General features: G+C 48.0%; 1 protein-coding gene across 7 annotated transcripts in view; it reads right to left on the bottom strand.

Annotated features, from left to right (window-relative positions):
* RCSD1 (RCSD domain containing 1) overlaps nucleotides 1–26,251 on the bottom strand; it is a 71,495-nt gene that overhangs the window by 2,074 nt on the left and 43,170 nt on the right. For 4 of the 7 annotated variants that reach the window (XM_060403562.1, XM_042257399.1, XM_004002733.5 and 1 more), the window contains 5 exons: nucleotides 18,365–18,469; nucleotides 17,182–17,271; nucleotides 12,406–12,477; nucleotides 7,717–7,920; nucleotides 5,004–5,639 (listed from right to left, as the gene is read on the bottom strand). In XM_060403562.1, coding sequence (XP_060259545.1) covers nucleotides 5,004–5,639; nucleotides 7,717–7,920; nucleotides 12,406–12,477; nucleotides 17,182–17,271; nucleotides 18,365–18,469 — 1,107 coding nt within the window. The remainder of the gene's footprint in view (nucleotides 1–5,003; nucleotides 5,640–7,716; nucleotides 7,921–12,405; nucleotides 12,478–17,181; nucleotides 17,272–18,364; nucleotides 18,470–26,251) is intronic. The other 3 variants (XM_060403563.1, XM_042257409.1, XM_042257418.1) reach the window with 2 other exon arrangements.

Here is a 26,251-nt window from a genome sequence, read left to right as displayed (position 1 = left end):
AAGGCACAGAGAGGTCAAGTGACTTCCCCTAGGTCATATAGCTAGCAAGTGGGGGAGTCAGGATTTAAACCCTGGGATCAGAGCTTGGGCTCTCAACAAGGACACTGCCTTTTCCTTGATGCTTGGCCTCCCATGTCCTCACGGCCCTAGCTTCTCCCCTCGTCACTCATTCCCTTTAATTTCATCATCCTGAAACACTGTTAAAGAATCAAAGAGAAAGAGGAAAAGTTCCTCATGAGCAGGAATGTATATGGGCAAAAAGGAGTTTCAGGTTCAGTTGAAAGTAACTGAAGAAACAAAGTAAACAGCAGTCTGGTTTGGGGGCGTGTGGAATGAGGGGCTGCTGGGCCTGTGGGGTGCGGCTGGGACCATGTGAGAGCCTGGCTGGCGCTAAGCAGTCAGGAGAGGCCAGGAGGTGATGGGGAGGACCAGGTGCAGGAGTCATGATGCTGCCCAGAGGCCGAGAAGGGGCCAGGGCAGCCCAGCCAGGCAGAGGTGAAAGGATGGACGTGGTTTCTAGGGTGGGTTGCCAGCATCAGCTATTTCAGAGAGGTGAGGATGACAAGAGCAGAGACACATCAGGTCTTTGGTGGATGGAGGCCACGACTGAGCTTCAAAGTCATTGGTAAGAGTGAGGGTCAGAAAGCAGAGCTGAGAGATTTATCTTTAGGATTAGAGATAAATGTTTGTAGGAAGAAAGGGGCGAGCTAGTGAGGTGCTAGAAATACAGATGGGTAACCGAACAGGAAAATCTTGGGCTAACCCCCTCGCTTAAAGGCACACGTATGCTCTACAAATATCTTGTAGAAAAGTCCAGAAAACAATTGACACAGCAGACAAGGCGGGTAATCTTATCAAGGATAAAGGGCCTCTCCTCGGATTCACAGGGAAAAGAGAGTCTTTGAAGGTGTGAGGCAGGTGACAAATAGGATGGTCTTCCTCTTGGGTAAACAGGAGATGAGGTCATTTGCAAAGCAGGAGAGGAAGAGGCAGGCAGTGAGCTGGGAGAACGAGGATGAAAACAGGATGATAGAGAAGCAGTGAAAGGGTGTCCCAGCAGAGGACGGATATGGTTCAGCCAGGTTGGTAAGAGTTTATAGCAGATCCAGGCAGCATGGTTTTGTGAATTCCACCAATGACATTCACAAGTCTTGACAAAGAAGGTGGGTGTGAGAGTGACTGGACTTTGGGGATTAATACAGAAAACCAGAGCAGGTCCATGGTGAAACCAAGATCAAGGAGCAGAAGGACAACAAAAACATGAAGAAGGACAGCTCACAAGCGACTGTCTCCAAGGGACAGGAATCATCCAAAGTCACAGAGCTCAAGTTGACACAAAGGATATCAGCTCTACTCATCAGTATAAACTGCTTCACAAAAAAACCTCTGCACAAATCCAGATAATTTATTTAATCTGGGAGGGGCACTGCTTCTAATTCTCTTTTGGTCTTCTCAAGCCTGGTCAAGGTTAGAAGCAAAATACCTCAGGCAATGGTGCCAAAGGATTTCCCGATGAGGACAACTGTGACATAGGCCCCTTGGGTCACAGGCTTCCCCAGGGATACCATACCTGTCCCAGGTCTTTTCTGGATCAGGCAGAGGCAGCACGCACTTAAAAAACACTTTTCTAGTACCGCCCCCCTGCCCCAACCTCCACATCTAACCCCCATCTTCTTTGATTGGTAGAAATATATTGATCAGATCAACTACATAAGAATATACTCAATGTCAAAGATTGTCAAGAGGAAGTGATAAGTATATGCAGGAATTAAAAAAAAAATCTTTGTCCGAAATAACTGCAACTCAGCCCATCAAACCCTAATAGGACTGAAAATATGAACACTGAGTGATTTATGGTGATTATGCGTACTAAAAGAGAAAGTACAAAGAGAAAGATGAGGGCAGAGATTCAAAATTCATTCTCACAGATCACAAAAATTTACTGTATAGCACAAGGAACTATATTTGATATCTTGTAATAACCTATAATAGAAAAGAAAGAAGAAAAAGAATATAGATGTATACACATACATATGTATAATCAAATCACTTGACTGCACACCTAAACTACACAATATCATAAATCAATTTAAAAAATCCACTCTCCATACTCCCATGTTGCCAGAATCTTTAAAACGAGAATTTATTCTGTGCACTATGTAATAAAAATTAGACAGCTTACCCAGTAATTTTAGATACAGGTCAGCTGGAAAATGATTCCAACATTTATTAATTTAGTTCATTAATTTATTAATTGACATTAATAAAATAGGCAAAATAGGAGAAAGTCTTTGCTATGTCTTCCAGCTTCTATTTTTAAATTACACTAGGAATCTATAGACCATACCTTTTGTTTACCTTACCAAATTTTGCCAATTCTTAAAGAAGAGTAGATAAATTGAAAAGTCCCAGTGAATAGCATATTATTATTGGTTTGATGCAAGGGAAGAAGGGGAAGTTTGGATGTACAGTTTCTGGAAAATACATTATTTTCAACTGACTCTTTTTGCTATTCACTTGGCACCTCACACACATACCCATATTTACCCCTGTATATTAAAGAATTTAATATACTAAATCCTCAAGAATTTTTTCAAGAAGTTATCATTCTTCAATTAAAATCTCCTTGGGAGTGGATGTGTGTGTGTGTTGCCTGCATGCATGCACGCACGCACACACACACACACACACACACACACACACACACACACACACACACACAGTAACTAGCACAGTGTTCTGCACATAGTGAGGATACAACACATGTAATTAAATGAGAAACGAGATGCTGTTAACGCTCTTGGAAAGAGGCAGCACCTCGCATTTAAGTAATACAAAAATGAAAATAGCGTCTTGAAAATTAAAAAATCCAAAAATTTTAAAGTATTACTATTGAAGAAAGAACATTCAAAAGTTACATTAGGAAGGACCTGAACACTAACAATTTGGAGTATAAAAACACAACCACAAAGAAGGGGGGCTGGAAGGGTGTACACACGCCAGGCCTATGTAATCTGGGCACAGTCCTAAACGACAGCTCTCAGACGGCATTTGAGAGCTACAGGCTGAGTCTGTTCAACCAATTTTGTGCTTATAAATTACTTCACCTGGTTGCTTCAAGGATCTAGATGTTAACCGCTGAAAAAACAAAACCAAACACACTGGCAGGGTTGGGGTACAGAGAGGGTGAGAGTTAGGGAAAGCTTGGCAGGGGCCCCCATGCAGAGAAGGGCCTCACAGAGGGTTTGGAATCTGTGAAGCCATGGAGCAAGGGGGAGCAGAGGTGAGCGAGTTGTCTTCCTCCAAAGGTATGTCCAACCCTAAGCCCAGTACATGTGCACGTGGCCTTATTTGGAAAGGGGATCTTTGTAGACGTGCTTAAGGATCTCAAGATGAGGTCATTCTAGACTTAGGGTGGGCCCACATCCAATGACTGGGGTCCTTATAAGAGAGAGGAGAGGGAGTTTTGAGGCACACAGAGACAGGCCATGTGAAGACAGAGTCAGAGGCTGGGGTGATAAGTCTACAGACCTGGGAAGGCCAAGGACTGCTGACAACCATCAGAAGCTGGAAGAGGCAAGACAGGCTCCTCAGGGGTGCCAGCAGTCAGCAGGAGTTAGGAGAAAGACATGGAGCACACTCATCCTCCAAGCCCCCATAAGGAAGCAACCCTACCAATACTCTGCGTTTGGAGTTCTGGCCTCCAGAACTGTGGGACAACACATTTGCATTGTTTTTAAGCTGCCGATTTCTGGTAATTTGTTATGGCAGCCCTAAGGACTTGAGTAATTTTAGAAATTACTAAAATTGAGAGTAAACACACAAGCACACCTCTTTGGTTGCTGTACAGAGAATGGACTATGTAGGCAGAAAAAATGGAAGCAGGAAGCCAGATAGAGGCTAATGCATTCAGAGGCTGAGGGTGGCTTGAGTGAATGAATAAACTAAAACAAAGGGAAGGCGGAAACACTGGAGGGTGACTTTGTTGATGAGATTGTCAGAGGTGCTGGTAGGGGATCGGACACAGAACTTTTCTTGTGGAAGGCTGGTCTTGCTCCTGAGGCATAGGGAAGTGAGGTCAAGGTAGGCTTTCTGGGAGTGGTGGAAGGAGCCAGGTGAATAAATGCCCAGCAGGAAGGAAGGGACTGAGGCACTCCCCCTACCCATGTGCAGTAGGTATCTAACCCCCGTGCATAAATAGGTGGAACATAAAGTGTAGTAAAGCCGCTCAGTCGTGGGATTTTCCAGGCAAGAGTACTGGAGTGGGTTGCCATTTCCTTCTCCAGGGGATCTTCCCAACCCAGGGATCAAACCCGGGTCTCCTGCATTAGAGGCAGTCGCTTTACCATCTGAGCTACCAGGGAGGTCACACAGATGGAACATAAAGCCTCCTCTATCCATTTTGTGTGCTTTTTTAAAAACTATTTCATTCTATTTTTAATTGGAGTATAGGTAATACTAAAAATTTTTATTCTATTTTTTTTATTGTAGTCACAAAACCTCCTTTAAAGGCCCAAATCAAAAGCTATCCTCACCCTGAAGCTCCACTGGCACTCTCCACATACAAACTGTTTCCCCCCCACTTGAGCCCCAGGCTTCCCTAGGAGAAGCCCCGCCTTCTTTACTGCACCCTAAGGAATTGCTGGTCTCAGGTGCTAGACTGTGAGTTTTCTACGGAAGGAGTACTTCCTTTGCTCTTGGAATCCACCACAGCAGTGAGCCCAGGCCCAGACACTACATCAGCAGGCCTTGATGTGTGGGTCTCAGTCATACCTAGAAAGATGCCAGGACTGCGAGGCAGTGAGAGGCAGCGTGTAAGACACACTTCCCTTTCTGGTTGCTCCCCATCGGTGACAGCCTGTCTCAATCCAGCACCTGTGCTACTGCACACCTGGCTGACTGGTGACAGATAGAAGGGGTAGGGCATGGGAAAAAGGGTGCGCTGGCCCTGCCCTGTCCCGGGGGTTGGGAGTGGGGTGGGAGGGACAAGCCGGGCTGCCCACCTCTGTCCTGGCGACCTCGCTGCTGGTGTCCGGCTGGGCGTGGCCAGAGTCGGGGCTGCAGCCTGGCTTGAGGCTGGCCCCTTCATCTTGCTTTTCCTCGCTGGTCCCCTGCTCTGGGCTGTGGCCGCCCGCGCCTTCTCCAGGAGGGGGTTGAGGGGGCTCCTCCTCCGCGGCTCCCTCCTCCAGCCCCTTTGCCTCTTGGCTGCTTTGTCCGGGCTCCTCCTCTTCACTGGCCACCCTCTCCTTCACCTCTGTAGGCTCTTCCGCCTGCTCTCCAGTCGGTCTCTCCTCTTTGGGGCTCCCACACCCATCCTCCGCCTCTGAGCTGGAGGCTCGGGCTGGATGCTGGCCAGCCCCATCCTCAGAGCCCCCCACAATCTTCTCCGGCTCCTGGGCTTCCCCCACAGCCCTGCTCTTCTCCTCCAGCTTCTCTGTCCTGCTGGGCGTCCTCCTCAGAGGAGGGGATCCTGGGGCTTTGCTCTTGGCCGGGAACACCTCGTCCCCGCTCTCTTCCTTGGCACCATTCTCCTGGGAAGGCTCCACGGCCCCGAACTCCCCCAGTTCCCCACAGTCTGACTGGGACCTTCGGAATCTCCGGGAGGGAGGGCGCCTTTTTATGGAGCCCCTTGTCCGCACCTGGAAGAAAGTGTTAAGGAATGTCCATCTGTGAAAACGGCCAAGGTGAGGATGCATGTTCTTTCAATGCCAGTTTCACAAGCCCCACCTGAGGATCATTTGATTTTCCACGAGGATGTAGCACTGTTTGCTATTTATTACAGGCAGAGCCCTATGGGGTTATGGTATTATATGGTAACCTGCAGAATTTTTTCTGTGTGGATGAAGATAAAAATGCTTTCTATCCAATAAGAAAAGATAACCCTAAGATTTTATTGGTTCTGTAAAACATCAATCAGTTTGGTGTCTAACTTAGCAATTTTATTCGCACATTCGTTCTATTTAATTGCCTATAAATAACCAGTTCTTTGGTTGAGCTTTACCATCTTATAGATTTCCTCATAAATTAACAAGTTGAACAAAATCTCTATTTCATATTAGAGTCATGTTTTAACATTTTGAGGACGCTACTTTGACAAAGATGAGTGGAAGGTGTGTGAGACTCAGAACAAGGCCTCACCTTCGTCCACTGGACTTCGTCAGAAGTTCAATGGGCATGTTTATATCAGATGCCCTACTTTACTCACATGATGTGTCCTTTAAAATTTAATGTGCAAAGTAGGGACTTCTCTGATAATCCAACAGTTAAGAATCCCCCCTGTCAATGCAGGGACAAAGGTTTGATCCCTGGTTGGGAAACTAAGCTATCACATGCCATGTTACATTTTTGTGTTTGTCAATCCCAGTTTTGTCTCAGTGGTTTAGAATGAATGCTTGGTTTTAAAAGAGCTTCCCAGAAACTTCGCTGAGACCACAGTGAGGCTAGCCTGCACGCCATCAAGGCCTCAGTCCTCATGGTCTGCAGGGTTCAGAAATAATCCCATCTGCTCCCTTACTGCTGTCACAAGACTAAAGTCCCCAGTATGAGGGCTCTCCCTGGGGTTCCTCTCTGTCCCCAGGGGTCTCTCCATTGATCTGGGCTGAAGGATCCCTATTCTGTCCCCAGCCAGCAGGCTCAAGCCCACCCCATCACCTCTTTGTTTCCTTGGGCTCTACCTGTTTCTGCATATTTGATCTCTTTTTCTTAGATGGATTCTCTGGAAGGGTCCAGAAGATCCTGCTCTCTCCATCCATAATTCTAAAGTCACATACATTTATTAATACCATTTCCTGGCATTGGAGCCCTTTAACTCTTAGCCTCTCCCTGGCTCTGGCCCAAATTTGCTGCATGTATTGTCAGAGTGTATTGGATTGTATGCACCTCTGATTCCTGATTCTTCCCTCCTTCCAGTAGGGCAGGGATCTGATGAAATTACACACAGAGTACCAGGTAGCATCCACAGAAACAAGCCTTGTTACACATCTTTTTTGCAAAGGAAACAGTTTGGATGTTTTTTAACTGGGGTGTGCATGCAGGCTAAGTCACTTCAGTCGTGTCCGACTCTTGTGACACTATAGACTGTAGCCCTCCAGGCTCCTCTGCCTATGGAGTCTCCAGGCAAGAATACTAGAGTGGGTTGCCATGTTCCCTTCCAGGGGATCTTCCTGACCCAGGGATCGATTCCGCATCTCTTACGTCTCCTGTATTGGCAAGCACGTTCTTTACGATTAGCACCACCTGGAAAGCTCCTTAACTAGGGCAAGATGCAGCAAAAATGATTTGAGCCTATTCTGGGTCACTTAGGAGTATTCAAATCAAGTCAGGGCAGGACAACCTAGTGACCCTGTCCTCCTTTTTTGCTGAGTCACTGCTTTTGACATAAGTCTCAGCTGGGGTCAGTTGTGACTTCCTCCCTCTCTCTCCACAAAGGATGGAGAACTCGCTCCCTCCCCATGCCTGCCTTTCAGGTGAGGGGAGCAAGTTGCAGGGAGAGGGGATGAGAGAGACAGGCTAGGTAGAGGGTGATCTTAGTTCAGGGATCACTTGCCAGAAAGAGGAGACATATCCTTTGTTAAAAAGCAGCTCTGACCACAGCTAAGGTGTGTCCTCCTTTCTCCAGGACAACACAGGGTAGAGATAATTCAGGATTGCCCAGTACCCACATGTCCACAGACATTATAAACAAAGATATCACAATACTTAGGACCCAGACAGTACCTTATTGTAACAGGGCAGATGACTGCCTTCAGGAGGCTGGTCAAAGCTGACAGGCACCTCCTCTGGTTCGCTGGGCCGGGATCGCACTCCAGGGCTGCTGGGGGTAGAAGGTGGGCTGTGAAATGGTGACACCATGGCCTTGAATCCAGGACTCTTGGGAGAGGCCCCAGGAAGCAGGGCTGCTGGATCAAAGACTAAATTGGCCTGTTGGGAAAGATGAGGAATTTCAGGTAAGGGTAGAGAGAAGATGAACGTTCCTAAGCTAGCATGTTGACTTCCTGGCCTTAGAACTGACTGAGACTAGGGACCGTGAGGCTTTTCTTACTTCCTAACCAATCATCCATTGTCACAGCACGTCCTGCTCCTGGAAGACCTGCTTACTTTATCTACCTTCTGCTACCTGGCTTACTCCAGCTTGCATTCCAGAATGCCCAGGAAGTACTGATTTGATCTAAGAAAAATGCATGGAGTGGTCCCAATTTATAGACAAAGAGGCCAAGATAGCAACTGCCAGGACTTGCAGGCACCAGGATCTCACACTAAGTCAGCAGCTTCACCATCCTTCTCGTCAGAGTCAGTAGCAGTTACCACTCACAGGATGCCTCCTCTTTGCTGGGCATGTGCAGTTTCCCCCTCTACCCTACACATTCAGTTTTGTTCCCAAGGCACAAATTAGCAAAGTGTTTAAGGAATCTGCCCTGGGATTCAAGCCCGGTCTCTTTGTCCCTCAGCCTCCAAGTTAAGTACAGGGTCTTCCTCAGTAGACAACCAGAATGATGAACAGAGCAGGCCTCCGGGGGAGCTGGCAGTGCAGCTGCAAGGGTGCCCCAACCTGGCCATCACAGTGCAGTTGAAAGCAGGCTAAGATGAACCCTGAGGGCAAGCAAAGAGGAGGGGTTACCCAAAGGCAACCAGGGCCTAAGGGGGAGTCATGAGGTTGGTGGCGGGAGAAGATGCAGAGAAGATGCAGGAGGGATTGAATGTGAGTGCCCTGAGTCCTCTAGGATCATCTAGGGGAACCGGCTCCTCCAGCTCTACCCTCTACGTTTCCAAATCTTTGCCCAGTTGCATCGGCCAGAGCAGGAAAGCCAGCAGCAAGGTCTGCTGGGAAGGGACCAGGCTTGAGGGCAGACGATGCTCTCCACGCAGACACATCTGACTCCAGATATCTACTCTTTCACTTGATAGCTACTTGATACCTACAGGGAGTCCAGTAGCCTTTCAGTATCTTGGATTCTTTATTTGCTCAATCGACTGAGCCTGACCTTCAGAGTCTTTTATGCTCTGGTCCCATTACTCTCTCCTATCATTATCTGACCCACACCCTCTCCCTCCAGACTTTCCTCAGTGTTACCCTCCTGTTAGCCAAGGCTCTGTCATCCCGAAGAGCTCCTAGATGGTACTTTAGGACTTGCAAAGTCTAGAACATTATGCATGTTTAAGATGACATTAGTACTCCTATTGTGATTTTAGGAAGAATTTATAATATAGACAAGATTGTGTCATAGTAAAATTAAAAATATGAAAGTTAAATAGCAACACTGTGAGCCCATGCCATGTCTAAAAGCAGCATATGGCAGGCACCAAGGGACAGGTTTGGACCACACAGGCTGAGGGAGTTGATGTACTGGGATGGCTTGGAGGGCTTCCTGGCAGTGGGGAGGTTAACTGGGCATTAAACGAGGTCTGCTTCCCCTTTCAATGTCCAGCTGGGAAATTCTCTCTGTCAGACTGCTCACAGGCTTCCCTGGGGGCTCAGTGGTGAAGAATCCACCTGCCAGTGCAGGAGACACAGAGACGACCCCTGATCCAGGAAGATCCCACATGCCTGGGAGTAACTAAGTCCGTGCACCACAACCATTGAGCATGTGCTCTAGAGCTGGGCAATTGCAATTACTGAGCAGAGCTAGTGAAGCCCTCAAGCCCTAGAGCCTGTGCTCCACAGCAAGAGGAGCCACCCTGAAGACCCAGCACAGCCAAACATAAATAAATAAACATATATTAAAAAATACTGTTCACAAATAAAGTGGGTCTTCTAGCCAGTGGAAAACTTCTTTTAAAAAAACATTTTATTTTTATTTATTTGGCTTCACTGGTTTTCAGTTGCAGCATGCAGAATCGTTAGTTGTAGCTTGCCAGATCTAGTTCTCTGACCAGGTATCCCCTGCATTGGGAGTGCAGAGTCTTAGCCACTGGATCACCAGGCAAGTCCCTTGAACTTTGAATTATTAACTTCTCCAATGAAGAAACATCATAGTTTCCATCTCATCCAATAGAATATTTAGAAGAAAAATTGAGCTGATGATGCATTTCTTAGTTCTTTTCCTACATAGTTCCAACAAAGTGGTTCCTAAGGGATTTGGCCAAATTATATACTGTTACTGACATTCTTCATAAGATTAAACCATTGGAGATCAAAACCTCATTCTCAGGTTTCCATATTTCCCTGAGACACTTGTTAATGACCAGAAAAGGGGAATAAGACCAAAATTTCAAGGTACACAGTCTTCGTGATAATTTCTAGCAGTTGACTGAGGTCTGTGGTGGGCTTCAGGGAGGCAGAGGTAGATGCCCTGCATTACACCCTTGACATCAAGTGGGGGGGGGGCATGTCTGAGTTCAGGGGTCCCTTGTGAGAGATCCCTGTGAGGTACATGGGAGCCCTGCATCCTTCTACAGTGATGGGCAGCCCACCCCTTCCCTGCAACTGAGATGGAATCAGGGCTTTTCATGATGCGTTAAACTTCAGAAAGAGTCCTTCTGACCCTTCACCCAGTAGGCTCATGACCCCAAACCAGAGGTGCTTTCCTTAACCGCAGATCAGGCTGGGGGCCAAATCTCTGGGCTCTCCCGTAGCTGGGAACTACAGAGGCTGTGACTACTTGTCCTGACACAGCCCTAAGAATGGCTCCACAACAAGGTTGAAGAATCAGTTTCATCAGTTGGACCCAGACAGGAGAATCCAGTGCAGGAGAGCCTTGCTGAGACTGCAGTAAAAGCTTGAGCATCTTCTACAGGCCTGACCCAGACACATGATGCTTGCTCCTCCTCTGCATTTCAGTTCACACTGTTCCCACACCAGAGAACTTCCCTCCCTCCTTTCCAGCCACCCTTCTTAAGGACCAACTCGGGGAATAGGTGTTTCATAAAGCATTCGTCAGTTATTCCTGACCACTTGACTTTCTTCTTGCTCCATAATTCTAGAGCAGTGTATCTCACCTAAGGTTGGGGACAGGGGGATGATTTTGTTCCCATGAGACATTTGGCAATATCTGGGGACATTTTTTCTTTGTCAGTTTATTGAGTGCTGCTGGCATCTAGTGAATAAGGACTGCTGCTAAACATCAAATTATCCAGCCCAAATCATGCTGAGGTTAAAAAGTCCCGGTCTAGGGACTTCTTTGGTTGTCCAGTGGTTAAGAATCTGCCTTCCAAAGCAGGGAACGTGGGTTCAATCCCTAGTCAGGGAACTAAGATCCCACATGCCTTGGGGCAATTATGTCTACGAGCTGCAACCAGAGCAACCCCATGCTGCAATGAAGACCCAGTGCAGCCAAATAATAATAATACATTTTAAAAAGAAAAATCATACCAACTATAAAAAAAAAGTCATGGTCTAAAGCAGTAGGAGGATAGTTACCCACAATTTAGACCTCGGGTATTTACTCTCCCATATGTCTTTTATTGTATCATATGTGAAAATCTGGGCTCCCCTACTGGCTCAGATGGTAAAGAATCTGCCCGTAATGCAGGAGACCCAAGTTTGATCCTTGGGTGGGAAAGATTCCCTGTAGAAGGAAATAGCTACCCACTCCAGTATTCTTGCTTGGGAATTCCCATGGACAGAGGAGCCTGGTGGGCTAAAGTCCATGGACATGTAAAGAATCAGACACGATTGAGTGACCAACACTAACCTGTGAAAATCCTGTCTCCACAAGATTGTGAGATAAGTGCAGTTATATGCCTCATTCACTCTCCTAGGAAAGCCAGGGGGCACAGTGGGGAGGGCATGCAAGGTAACTGGCAATGAGGAAGGGCAGAATGCTTTCCAAACAATGAACTTGGCCATAGTGGTGTGATGTCTAGCAACTGAATTTCAGCCCTGTATAAGGTTGAAGTGGTCTGTGACTGCATTCACGCCTTGGAGAGGACTTGGCTATTCCTGGAGTGTTTCTTGCACTATAATGTCCTTTCCCCATAAGATATCCCATTCTCTTCTCTTCCCATTCTCTGCTAGGTGTTAACGACTTGACTTCACATTTTATAGGGTCCTCATTTTAGTGTTTTGCCTTTAAGTAGAGCTTCCCATCCTTCAGGGCACTTTAATCACTACTTTGTTATCAAAGGTCAACTATCCAGGTGACCAACTATCCACTAGGGCGTCCCCGGTGCTCAGAGGTTAAAGCGTCTGCCTGCAATGTGGGAGACTCGGGTTCAATCCCTGGATTGGGAAGATCCCCTGGAGAAGGAAATGGCAACCAGCTCCAGCATTCTTGCCTGGAAAATCCCATGGACGGAGGAGCCTGGTAGGCTACAGTCCACAGGGTCGCAAAGAGTCGGACACAACTGAGCTACTTCACTTCACTTCACTTCACTTCATCCAGGTGACATATGGAACTCCCCTTAGGAATCCCAAAGACATGCAGATATTGGATGAGGGGTAGTGATAGGTAATCATTCTGGACTTACCTGAAGTTTCTCAATCAGAGGTGAGCTCTTCACTTTGACTTTAGGAGGGTGGTTTGCACTGGGCAGTGACTTCTATAAAAGCAAATGGACCAAAACAACCAAATGAGTAAGGTGAAGGGAAGTGGGGTTCTGGTTGGAGCCCAGAAGCCACAATTGGAATGAGAACAAAAAGTAGGTTTCATCACTTCACCGCTTAGCTGCAGGAACTCACTTACCTCCTCGGGTACTAGGCACAGCTGGTGCCCCCTCCCCTCTCCCTCTTCTTGCCACTAACAAGACTGCCTGAATCTACACACTGGAGCAAGCAGGAAAACCGAAACACAGGAGGCCTCCTGTCCCAGGAAGGATGCCTTCACGGTCATTATGAGGGAGCAGACTCTGTCTGAGGGGGATAAGATCTTCAGCCCATGACCTTAACAATGTGGGAAAACAACTGGAGGGGATTTCAAACAGAAAGGGCAAGTGACTATCCATTCTGTTTGTCACAAATATCACAAGAAACCAGAGAGCTGGAGTGAAACCCGACAGAGGTATTATTGAAATTGTTTCCTTGAGCTAATAATATTTTGGGAAACCTCACCAATAGTGTTTATAAACTATCATTTTCCAAAACACGGAATTTTCATTTTGATTAAGCAGACGTTTATTGAGTACCCCCCACATTCCAGACATTGTGTTGGTTATATAAAAAAATGAACATGATTTTGTGAAAGTGAAAGTGTTAGTTGCTCAGTCATGTCCAACTTTTTGTGACCCTATGTACTGTATGTAGCCCACCAGGCTTCTCTGTCCAAGGGATTCTCCAGGCCAGAATACTGGAGTGGGTTGCCGTTCCCTTCTCCAGGGGATCTTCCCATCCCAGGGATTGAACCTGGGTCTCTTGCATTGCAGGGAGATTCTTTACCATTGGAGTGCATGCCTGCCCTCTAAAAGCATTCGATGTCTGAGACATACATACACATACACACACATACATATATATATATGTATATATATATATAAGAATATATGTACATATATATGCTGTTAGAGATATTTTTGTGATGAATATATGCCAGGTTTCTTGTCTGCTATTGGGTTTTACATTATCTAAAAAGATTGACTCCTTGTTTTGTGTAAAGTCCTTACAGCTTGATTCTAGTTCCACAGGCATATTGATCTTCAACGTGTAGGAATGATGACAGTGATGATGATGACGATGGTGATGAAGAAAAAGAAATTGATGACTTCCATATTGTTGGACAGAGACCAGAGCAGAAAAAAAACAACAGGAGTTTCCTACATTTTGGGATATTGCTTCTTGCGCCCGTATTCTAATTTACTTGACTTATAAGAGGAATAATACCGATTTCTTATAAACCTGAGATATTTATTGAGAGAGATGATTTTAGTGATGGAAAGAGAGAGACTCACTCAACAGAACTCTGTGACCTTTTTAAGGCCAGCACTGGGGGGACGGTGCTGGGGTGGATCAGTCACTTGCTGGGACTCAGGAGGCCCCCTCCCAGCCCTTTCTGATGCTGGTTTTTTTCTGGGAGGGGGGCTGCACTGCATGCAGGACCTTAGTCCCCTAACCAGGGATTGAACCCATGACCCCTGCACTGGGAGCTGGAAGTCTTAACCACCGGCCTGCCCAAAAAGTCCCCAACTGGCTTTGACAGGAGCTAGATGGATGCCCTGGCCTCAGCCTTCCCAGCCAAGGCCGAAGCAGGCAAGTGGGTTGGAATAGGCGATTCTAAGGCCTCCTCCAGCTGTCACGTGCCTCTGGCTCCATGAGTTTGCATCATCAGGCGTATTTCCAGAGTGGCCAGACTTTCAAGGAGCCTTGTGGCCACTGTGAGAATAGATTTGGTTGTTCTTAATTTCTGGGCTTTACAGTGAAAATTCACGTGAGCTAGTGTTTTTGAAGATGCCGTTCTAGAAACTGCAGCAACAATTGTGCTGACAAAACTCACTTCATGTAATAACTCCTCTCTTCCATAACTGATCGTTATCTTCTGAAGAGTGTGAAAATTCAATAAACACAGCCCCTTCCTCATAGGACAGTGCTGGGAACCCAGCTCATGCTCTACAAAATCCTTATTGATTTGAATTGATCTACTAAACAGGACTTCCCTGGTGGCTCAGACAGTAAAGCGTCTGCCTACAGTGCGGGAGACCTGGGTTCGATCCCTGGGTCAGGAAGATCTTCTGGAGAAGGAAATGGCAACCCACTCCAGTACTCTTGCCTGGAAAATCCCATGGACGGAGGAGCGTAGTATGCTACAGTCCATGGGGTCACAAAGAGTCGGACACGACTGAGTGACTTCACTTCACTAAACAGGAAGAATCCAGAAAAGCCACCAGTGCAGTTCCTAGGAATGGCAGCAAGTGGCAGCATTTCCTTTACTGTTTAACTAGCAGCTCCAGACAAGTAGCTGCCTCTCACACAGTTGGAGGGATCAAGTCAACCTGACATCTCTCTATGTATACCTATGTCCATATATGACATTCTAATAATGACTAGAATAACAACCAGGTTCTTCAGTCCTTCTCTGGGCAGGTGAGGCTGTGGCTACATTAAAACCCAGTATTGGGTGGGTCCTCCAGAGAAGGGTAACTCCAATACACCCTGGGGGCAGGGGCTGGCCTCACCATTTCAGGCTCCTATAGGCACAGGGAGTGGGGAGGAATGAAGAAGAGACAGTAAGACCCCTTCAGCACTGTGCACTGGAGACCAGGAGGCAGCCTGACTGGGGCCTTCCCTGCAGGCCCCCAAGGCTCCCAGCATTAGAGCTTCTGCAGGCTGTACCATGGGAGTATGGAAGGATGATGGACAACAGCCTCCATCTAACCCAGCCAAACAAAGCTGGCTGTTTGTTTTATTTTTGTGTGAATTTCAAGGTGACAAAGAATCTTTGATATCTAGAAGCAATACACTTCACATATGCAAGCAGCCTGTCACCCCAGGACTTTCCTTCTAAGATCCAACCTCCCATTCATTCAGCCCTTGGCTGAATAGACCATAACTGCTGGTGGTGGCCCATGGAATGAAACATGCAAACTTATTTCTCCCAGAGCCACTGAACTAACCTGGCTCACTCCACTTTTATCCAGGGAATAAACATCCCCCTCCAGCCCCCATGACTGGTTAGTGCTCTTGTCCCATTTTACAAAATAGGAAGCAGGCTCAGTGCAGTGCAGTGACTCCTTGAAGGCCAAGTCCAGTCAGGGGGCAGCCTCACAGGAGGCGCCTAGTGGCCACAGCCTTGGCCTGTTGCCTAACAGGCCCAAGCCCAGAGGGCGGTCACAGGGGAAGATGGCCCTCAGCAAAGAGAAGCTGTTGATATGTATTTGGTCAGAATGTTGGCTGCTGCTGCTGCTGCTAAGTCGCTTCAGTCGTGTCCAACTCTGTGCGACCCCAGAGACGGCAGCCCACCGAGCAGGCTCCCCCGTGCCTGGGATTCTCCAGGCAAGAACACTGGAGTGGGTTGCCATTTCCTTCTCCAATGCATGAAAGTGGAAAGTGAAAATTGAAAGTGAAGTCGCCCAGTCGTGTCTGACTCTTAGCGACCCCATGGACTGCAGCCCACCAGGCTCCTCCGTCCATGGGATTTTCCAGGCAAGCGTACTGGAGTGGAGTGCCATTGCCTTCTCCGAATGTTGGCTGAGGAACCCACAAAGTCACAGAATCATAATGTGGGCACATGAGGAGACCCCTCAAAAACTCAGTGTTTTTCAACTGTGCCTCTTGGAGATTCTCATCCCAGAAGATCTCTGTTCATTGTGTGTGTGTGTGGGGGGGGGTAGTATTCCCAGAGCACATGGGGCTCTAGACACCACCCCTTTCTCCATTCCACTTGACAGGGAGCAGCTCTTTCCGAGTTATCTGATGGGCTTCTGCTTATATGCCTTGGCTTGACAAATAGGTGTGAACATCATTGATCTACTCCAGATGTTTCACTTTATAGGTGAGAAAATGCAGACAAGGAGAGGCTCACCCAAGTCCATGTGGCTAGTGGATATGGGGACTGGACTATCTTTGGCTGGCTTGCTCTATTTGGGGATTGGCCTCCCGGGCTGGAGGATAGAACATGCAAATCTGTTTCTGGTGGGGACCGCAACCACAGTGAAGGATCATGGGCTCCTGGGAGGGTGTGGACAAGTTACTCTTACAGTTACAATTAGATAAATAAGGGTAGGTGAACATGCAGGCTGGGAATCCATTGCTGGCTATGATCTATGATACCAGAGCCTGTATTATGTTGGTAACATTGGCTATTTATAGCTGAGGGCAATGAGGCCTCCTGGGGGCTCCAGTTTTCTTCCAGTGAACCAGAATAATAGCCATCCTGTACAACATACCACAGAAACACTCAATTATCTCATAGCAGTTCTACCTCATGTGAGTGCAGACCCTCTTTCCAGACCCCTTGGGCACATGGAAGATCATATAAGTCAGACCTGGGAATCAAACATGACTTTCATGAGTCCTAAATCTGATGTGATGTGGTAATACTCTATGGCCCATTCTCTTGGCTGAAATGCTCAGGCTTGAAAAATGGTGCTACTGTCCTTGAAAAATCATAAGGGAAGCTCAATAAGAGGGAATGGCTTCATTTTCACAGTAAAGGAACAGGAAACATCAAGAAAAAAAGTTCATTCCTAAATCTGAAAAGGAGAAATTCCCTGCACGCCTTTAAAGTCTAAAAATGTGAACTGAGTGCTTCTTTCCATAAGAAGGAGAAAGCAAATCATAACCAGCATCTTTGGAGCCCCAGGGGCAGCAGCACTTACCTCCTCACCATTCTGGCCCAGCTCTACCTTGGGGGGGAACAGAGAGAGGGAGCAGGGCGGTTTCCTTCTGGTTGGTTTACTGGCTGGTGTCTAGAGGGAAGGGCGACAGACAGACACACAGAAAAAGAGAGAGAGCTAATCAGGCAACAGGGAGGAAGAGAAAGGAGTGGAAACTGGCTTTAGGAATGTTCAGGAATGTCTGGTGGAGAAGAGAATGGAGGGAGGGTTGCCCATCTTTGCCAGTTAACTATCAAGTCACTCCAGTGAACTGTCTACCCATTCTGACTTTTAGCTTCTCCCAGTGATCTCCTGCTGGCATCCTCTCTCACTTGAGATTCATCAGCCTGAAGCAACATTTCAAAATAACACTCGCATCCAGCTTCTGAGTACTGCCAGAGCCTTAGATCAGTACTCTTTCCTTCACCATTTATAACATGCCTACCGTGTCTTGAAATTACAGATGGGTTTTTCAGATAGAAAATAAAACCACAAAACAATGCATCTAAAAAAGCATTCTCCCTAAGGGGCCATTGATAAACCTCCCCTGACACTGGGGTGCGCTTCCTACATTCCACTTGGGAGCTTCTCAGACTGTAGGACTAGAGAAAATTTGGCCCAGATTTCAACACTACAAAGCCCCCTTTGACACTGTCCTCTCCATCAGGATTCTAGAATCCTCTGCTAACCAGATCCCTTCCCTTTCTGATCCCTGCTTCCTATCTGAATGCACTTCCCTGTCAGTCCTTGCTTCCCAGTTCTCTGCTGGAATCTACCCTTGCTCTGAATTCCTAGGCTCAGAGGAGGAGCCTGGTGTGGGGACTTCTTTATTCTGCGCCAGCCCAGGCCTGGCACAGCTGTGCAAGATCTAAATCTCCATCAGTGGGCGATGGAGCTGGACCAGCCCCGGGTTCCAGAGCCCCATCTCGGACAGCAGGCCTTTCAACGCTCAGCCCCATGTCTGCTCCCTCCTGGCCAAAGTATAAGCCTCACTCTGGTGAGGAAAGACCCTGCCCAGGCCCAGCGGCAGGGCAACATTCCTCACATTCAGAGAGACCCCTCTCTGACTTGCTTCCTAATTTGGTAATCACTAAACCTCCTCCCTCCCTCTGCTCTGGGCCTGACCCAGACTTCCCCTTCCTCCAGCCCCCTCCCAGGAGAGGGGCGCTGATGCCGCCTGACTCACCTCCTTTGCAACGGCAGCCTGCTCCCTGAACCGCCCAGCCAACTGGGCCACCGAGGGGGGTGCGGAGTCGTCCACGATGGCGTTGGTCTGTGCCGGCCTCTGTGCCTGGCAAACCAAGGGGAAGCCAAAATTAACGAGCAAATACACACCTGGCACTCTGAGCGTCAGCACAAGGGGCCACGCGAGGGGCCTGCTCTGTGACAGTGAGGCCTTCTCCCAGCATTTTGCAATTGGCTTCTGCATCAGAGATTTAAAAACCTCATTCATCAACTGCATTTTGTATGCATATTTACAATGTCCTCGGCCCCGGGGTGTGGCTCTAGCTGGAAAGAATTAAAGTTGCCCTGGGGGGTGGGTCGCGGAGGGCCCAGGGATCTAGGAGGCAGGACAAGGCTGGGTTCCTCATTCTACAAAGACCTGGCCTGCAGAGGGCTCTATCAGAGACAGTCTCCCCTTAGCCAAAGGGCGCTTCGAAAACTGGAGGCTGGCAAAATGCGCTGGAGCGAGTCCAGTGCATGACTGGATCTAATGGGATGAGCAACTGCCCAGGATTGAACTTAAAAAAAATTTTTTTTAATTTGTGGCTGTGGGGGATCTTCGTTGCTCCATGCAGGATTTCTCTAGTTGCAGAGAGTGGAGGCTACTCTTAATTGTGGAGAGCAGGGGCTCCTCATTGTGGTGGCTTCTCTTGTTGTGAAGCATGCGCTCTAGGGTGTGCAGACACAGTAGTTGTGGGACAAGGGCTGAGTTGCCTTGAGGCATGTGGGATCTTCCTGTACCAAGGACCAAACCCATGTCCCCTGCATTGGCAGGCGGATTCTTAACCAATGGGCCACCAGGGAAGTCCTGGATTGAACTTTTGACAAGTATTTTTGCATCTTATTTCTCTTACTTGATTTGAGTGCTTTGGTCATAGAAATGCTCAGAAAATATTTGTTGAGCTAATAAACAACACGAGAGTCAAATAGCATGGCAGATGAGAACCAGACTATCTGGATTTGACCACTGAGTTGCTCCATCTCCTTAGCTCAGTGACCTTGGGCAAATGACTTTCTCTATCTGTACCTCGGTAGGGATAACAGTAGCACGTTGTTCACATGGTGGTTCTGCAGATCAAATGACTTACTATGTATCTGAAGTGTGGGGACAAGGCCTAGGACATAAGAGCTTCAGAAGCGTTGTTACTGCTACTTCTAAGAACCCTTGATGATGACCTCAGTGAACCACAGTCACTGCTCACTCTCGCGTGCCATTTGCCACCAAGACTCATTCGAGGAGTCAGCAAGCCCTGGAAACAGACACTTCACTTCTGCCTTATTACATGTGGCCTACAAAAGCCCCTGACTTTCATAATTTTTTAAAAATGTCCAGTCTTAGTGACATTCAGCTTTGATTTTTGGTGACCATGATGATAGCATTTTGCACACAGGCTGCAAACCTCTCCACTCCACCTGCTCATGTCTAGCTTGAAACTGAGAGAATCTGGGTAGCAGTTGCCCAACAAAGACATCTTGGTCTTTCCATGGAGCTCATGGCCTACAAGCACGCTGCAGCTGTAAACTTGCATCCCTCCACACACACATCCATGCGCATACGCACACACACATACTCACATACATGTCCTACACCCTCCTTTTTGCGCTGAAATTGTCTCTGAGCTTTCATATTTGAGTGCTACCTCTGAAGGAAATATCACTGGTAATACCATGACATTGTCCCACTGGAGCAGGAGGGGCAACCACCTGCCCCACACTGACCTCAGGTGAAGTTGAGTAAGTGTGGGCAAAACTTTGAGAAGAGGGCTTTGCTTAGAGATAGGAAAGAACTGCTGGGACACAGAGCTTCTGATCTGTGAACAGGCTGTTCTAGAGGAAAAGGCAGGTCCCTGCTATAAGTCAAGTTTATCCCCATTTCAGCCTAAATATCAAATACTGATTTCAAAAAAAGATGTTAGAGGATTCGCCTCTCTTCAAGATGCCAGAATTCCCCACAGCGCTGGAGAAGGGGGTGGGGAGCCTCAGTGCCCGCCCTGACATGTGCCCACACTGGCCATGCAAGGCCTGGTCAGAGGTGAACATGTCCTCCTGGAACAACGGAGAGGCTCCAGGGACAGGGCAATTTATTAATTGAGCTGCTCCTGGCAAACATGCTGGGCCGGTCCGTCTGTCTCAGTCTCTCTGTCCGCTGCTATTTATTGCTCGCGACCTGCTGACAGCGCACTTTACCTCAGCCCCGAAGGCGCCAATCACCGGTGGTGCAGGAAGAAACGTTCCAGATAAAAATAGAGCTGAAGGGGAATCAGAAACTCCGCCCTAACTTCCCTTCTTGAAACCAGGCTTGGCAAGGGGTGAGAGAACTACAAGCCTTCTGGAAGGACTTAGGACTTAAAAGCTAGGTTGAAGGAAAGATTGTGATACGTCTGAATTTGCTTTCCTGGAGCCCAGTGAATGGGTTTTCTTTAGAATGTCTATGGACTCCAGAGCTTGTTGAAGCCTGGCAAATCCATTCACTACCAGCACCTCTCATTCTGTGTTATGGAAGAGTGATTGATTGTTGCCTTCTCTCAGTTGGGCAGAAGTTAGGAGAGGGCAAGTAACTTAGCCAGAGTCACACCGGAGAGGCCAGGCAAAATAATCTGAGAAACACTTGATCCAATAATGAACATCAGTTAAATAGCCTAATTTGTGAAGGTGCTTTGAAAACTGTAAAGTGATATATAAATAGTAAATCTATTATAAGCCACTGGGTTACACTGGTACAAAGGAGCCAGTGTGGCTTTGGGGATGGTCAGGCACTGTGGTTTAGCCTGTTTGAGGCTTTGCCTGGATTTCGGCCTTGCACTTCTGGCAGGTACCACTACTGACCTCTTCCAGCGAGTCAACATCACACCACCTTGGCCCCAGGCAGGTGAGCAACATTTTTTCCCTCTCTCTCTCTCTCTTATCTCGCTCAGCCCTGAGGCTGGTTTGGGAAGGTCATGCTCCTACCTTGATTGTTCTTAGATCTGAGCATGACTTTCGCATCTCTGCCTTGTCCCAAACTTTCCTGGGATCCCACCCCCCCACCCCCTAAGCAGCGTTCTTTCTCTGTTCCAAAGTTATCCATTAAGGATTGAACACAGAGTCAGGAACACAGAAAGTCGTCCTCAAAGGGGGCCTTCTTCCCCACCTCCCATCCAACCCAGCTTGTGGTGTCAGGGTCTGGGCCCCTGCTCCCAGAGTCACTGACGCCGTCAACTCCACCTGCACCCACCTCCAGGTCTTGGTCATGTTTTGACCTCTGTGGATCCTTTCTTCTTGGGACCAATCTCCATGTCTTAAATCTATTTTCTCAACCCATTCCCACATGTGACCTGCTTTAGTTGACACTCATGCTTACAGACTGCAGCCCCCAACCCACCTTGCTGGGCCCAGAGCCTGCTGACCAAGCCCTTGCTGCCACTGTTCCAGCCCGGCTCTGCCAACAAGCTTGGAAACCAGTCCTGTGGTTCCCTCAACTTTGCCGAGGCCAGAAGAAAATCACCTCCGGAGTTTACTTTCTGTTTCTATGGGACTTTCTTCAGAGAACTGAGGAGCCCGTGTGTCTGGACAGCATGGAACTTCCCCCTCACTGTTGCTGCGATGAATAAATACAACCTGGATGCTGCCAACCATTCGCATAGTGGAAGCTTTGTGTACAGGCCCAAGTCAGACTCTGCCCTGGCTGTGCCCATTTCCCCACCCTCCTCCTCGGCCCAGGTCTAAGTTTCTACCAGTCTATGGTCCACGGTTCAGGGTCACAAGGCACCAGGGGAGGCCTCATCTACAGCTTGGGGGAGAATCAGTGAGGGGGGTCTGCCTGGGGCCTGAGGAACCCCTGCTCTTAGCTAACAGGAAGGTTGTCTTGCTCACCAGAAACAGGACAGACAAGCCAGAGCCTCAAAACATAAGGTATGCTCGCTTCTTTGCTCTTTTAGAACTGCAGTGGATCACTCACCCTCTTCCAACTTAGATCTTCATTTTATTTATTTATTTAATTTTTAGATCTTCATTGTAAAAGGATCAACAGACAGTCTCTTGGGGAATGTCACAGTGATTCCTTCGTCTTTTTGTGTGCTTACCTTACCTGAACTCTTCAGTTCACCACCGAGCTTAACCGTTACCACTCGGGAATGATGGAAGGTACGATGGACTAGGAACCAGGCCGGCCAGTTTGACGCACCCACCTTACTTAGAGCAGCGGCTACGTGGGAGGCACTGTTCTTATAGCACTAGATACATTATTCTCTCATTCTCACAGCACCTCTTCTAGAACAGAAAGTGACCCAGAATTGTTAACTTATTCTTCAAGCTAGTAAGTGCTGCGTTATCTGGATTCCAAAGATCTCCTTCCGCACAGACATGCTTTGCTAACTCTAGCCCTTCTTCTTCAAGAATTGTCTCAGTCAGTGTCTCAGCAAACACCTCTGTCCTGAGCCCGCGCTCAAGCAGTGAACAAGACAGAGTTCCTGCTCTTAGGGAGCGGCTGCGCCAGCGAGGGGCACAAACAGCAAACACAGAGCAGAGAAACAAGTAAGAGAACTTCAGGGCCATGAAGAAGAGGAAATAGGGTGCTTCACCTATGGGGCTGTGAGCAGCCATCTCTGAGGAGGAGCCATCTGAACTTCCAGCTGGGAAAAAGGTGGAAAGAAAACTGTTCTGAGCAGAAAGCACCGAGAGGAACAAAGGGTGAGGGACAGAGAAGACAAGTGTGGCAGGGACCTGTCGCATCCAAAATATGAGGAGACATAAGGGATGAGAGGCAGTCTGGGCCCCACTGCATGAGGCCTTGAGGATCATAGCAAGCAGTTTGTAGCAATATTTCACTCCGAGTGAATGGAACACCATTTGGAGGGTTTTGAGGAGAGATGTGACCTGAAGTACATATCAAAAGGCTGTCTGTAGAGAACGGATGACCGTGGAAGCAGGGGGGCCAGAAGGAAGGTTCTGGCCGTGGTGCAGCTGAGCAGTGATGGTGGAACGGACCAGGACTGTAGCAGCAGGTGGTAAAAGGGGTGAAGGTGAGACAGCTGAGAATTATTGATGCACTGGGTGTGGGAAGAGAAAAAGGGCAATCAAGGAGGATTCCCAGGTGTTTGACTTGGACAACAGAATGCACGGGATATTTTTTCCTGGGTTGGGGAGGGTTTGTTGGAGAAAGATGTGGGTAGGGAAAGGTAGGGGGTCAATAGTTCTTTCTTGGTAGAGCCTGGCGGGCTGCTGTCTATGGGTTCGCACAGAGTCGGACACGACTGAAGCGACTTAGCAGCAGCAGCAGCATGACCGTTTGAAATGTCTATCAGATATCCATGTGGAGATGCAGGGTGGGAGTTAAATATACACCCAAGTCTTAAATTCAGAGGAGGTTTCCAGGCTGGAAACAAAACTTTGAGAGTCAGTAGATAGTGATAGTATCTGAAGTCACCGAACTAAATAAAATCAAAAGATATAGAGAAGAGGTCTAAATATAGAGAAGAGTCTCTGGAGAAGAGGTCCAGAGACTGAACTCCTTATTAGCACTGAGCTGCCTTTCATTCACAACAGTGATGGGACTGCTTTTCTTATTCCAGGAGGAGCCTTGCAGACATTTTGGTGCAGACTTCAGACAGGCTGGGTTGAGGCCAGATTTAGGTGAGAGAGGATCAGAAACCCTGAAGTGCCATTGGAAGAGAAAGTCTTGTGTCCTGCATCCGTGCAGCTGGGTCAGATATTCAGCACTTCTTGGGCATCTGTAGACACTTCACAATGCACTGGAATAACAGTGACTGGGGCCGTGGGGGCTGGAGGGATGGAGAGCAGGTGACGAAGAAGTACAACAACTAAGCAAGGCAGAAGAGGAGAAACAGGTACACATGGATGCTGATCAACTATTTCGCATTAAGACCAAAAATAGTGCAAATATTCTCTACCTCCCCACTTGTCAGCTTTAAGAGTTTGAAAATGGCAAGTCCTTAGCCTCTGAAGCTCTATCCCAGGGAAAAACCCAGGTAGGATGCCCAGCTCACACAAAGGATCCACAGGCCATTCCTCGGGGAGTGTGTCACTCCATGGGACCTCCAGGGCTTTCCCCTGCCTCCCAGCACGTGGTGCTACAGCCCAGGGGCCTGGACAGGGTTAAGCAACCCTGAGTCAGAGGACGTCAGCCTGACTGCTTCAGTGGGCTTAGAAGCAGGGTAGCTCAGTCTCCGGGGCCTGGCCAGCCACCCAGGTGGGGTCAGTGGGCTTGGTGGTGGTGGCACAGGCAGGGTTAGCCCAGGCACAGTCCCAAGTGACAGCAAGGACAACAAAGCAACGGGAGGGAGCCATTCATCCCGAATGTCACGGTGGTCGAGGACCTTATCGGTGCACTCTGGGAGATGATGGATGTGAAATTTCTCTCTGAAACCTGTCAATTGTTGTATAAGCATAAGGATAAAAATGCATTTTGAGTCTTGTGGGGTTGGGGATGTGCACGGATGATATGACAGGAGCAGAAAGAACAGCTAATTCAGAGGTAAATCAAGTCTTTTGTCTCTGACACATATTGGGGGTAGATCTTTCTGAGCCTCAGGATCCTTGTTGATAAGTGAGATTATTAACATCCATTGGCCTTTCCTCCAACCCAAATTGCCATCAGTTGGCCATTGTGTGTGCGTGCATGCTAAGCTGTTTCAATTGTGTCTGACTCTTTGCAACCATATGAACTGTAGCCTGCCGGGCTCCTCTATCCGTGGAGATTCTCCAGGCAAGAATACTGGAGTGGGTTGCCATGTCCTCCTCCAGGGGATCTTCCTGACCTAGGGATCAAACCCTCATCCCTTACATCTCCTGAATTGGCAGGCAGGTTCACCTGGGAGGCCCAGTTGGCCTTTGCTCCAAACCAAACTGCAACATGTGCCTGATGTCTGGAGCCTGCGCCACCCTCCTCCCACTAAGAGCAGGAGGCAGCCAATATCCTGAGTCCCCGCAAGGTTCACAATCAGCCCTGTATGCAAGAGGCAGAGTGTACGGATCACAGGTTATGGTGCTGCATGTGGGGCAGTGGAGCATACAGCTCAGGCTTCTTTCCAGACTGCCTGGGTTCAAATCCAGGCTCCGCATATACTGTGGCCCTGAACAAGTTACCTAACTTCTTTGTGCCTCAGTTTCCATCTATGAAATGGGGAGAATACACTGAGGGAAGTCCCGGGTTGTCATCTAGTCTACCCTTGCCCTTCCATTCTCTCTGGGGCACAGGTCTCCCAGAGGGAACCCCAGCCAGCTAAGACATGCTCCTTGCTGCTTTCTGCCATTCTTAGTTCATAAATGGGCAGTCACGAGTTGGTCATTGGCAGTCTACACTTAACAGATACTTAACAAGACGGACGGTTAACAGACATTCCTTTCCTGAGTTTTCAAACCATCCCTGAGAAACTGATGTGCGTACTAACTAGCAATTAAGAAAAATAAAGCTGACTGTAATTTTACAGCTTTTAAGGTCATGACCTAGGTCATGTCCTCTCTTCCTTCTCTCCTTCTTCTGATTATGATTATTGCTATTATTTTATATGCTCTCCTACCACCTCTCAGAGGCTTGCCAGTAAGGACACACTAAGTCCTGAGTATGGTTTTGGAGCTGCCCTTTCTTGTGTGACCTTGGTCAAGACACATGAGCTAGTGAAACCTCAGCTTCCTCATCTGTACAGTGGGAAGAGCACCTGCCTTGACTTCCTCTAGGGATAGTTGTGAGGCTCTCAGGATGCAGTGAATTATAGCACACTGGAGAAGAGATACACAGAGACGCACAGGATGGATACTGTGCACACCCAGAGTTTATGGCCTACTAAGGAACAGGGGTGATTAGGCAAGTATTTAAACCATGATCAGGATCAGGGACTTCCCTGCTGATCCA

This window comes from Ovis aries, chromosome 1, assembly GCF_016772045.2.
Source record: "Ovis aries strain OAR_USU_Benz2616 breed Rambouillet chromosome 1, ARS-UI_Ramb_v3.0, whole genome shotgun sequence".
Lineage (NCBI taxonomy): Eukaryota > Metazoa > Chordata > Mammalia > Artiodactyla > Bovidae > Ovis > Ovis aries.
The sequence above is the reverse complement of the archived record's forward strand: the minus strand, read 5'-3'. Positions and strand labels throughout refer to the sequence as shown.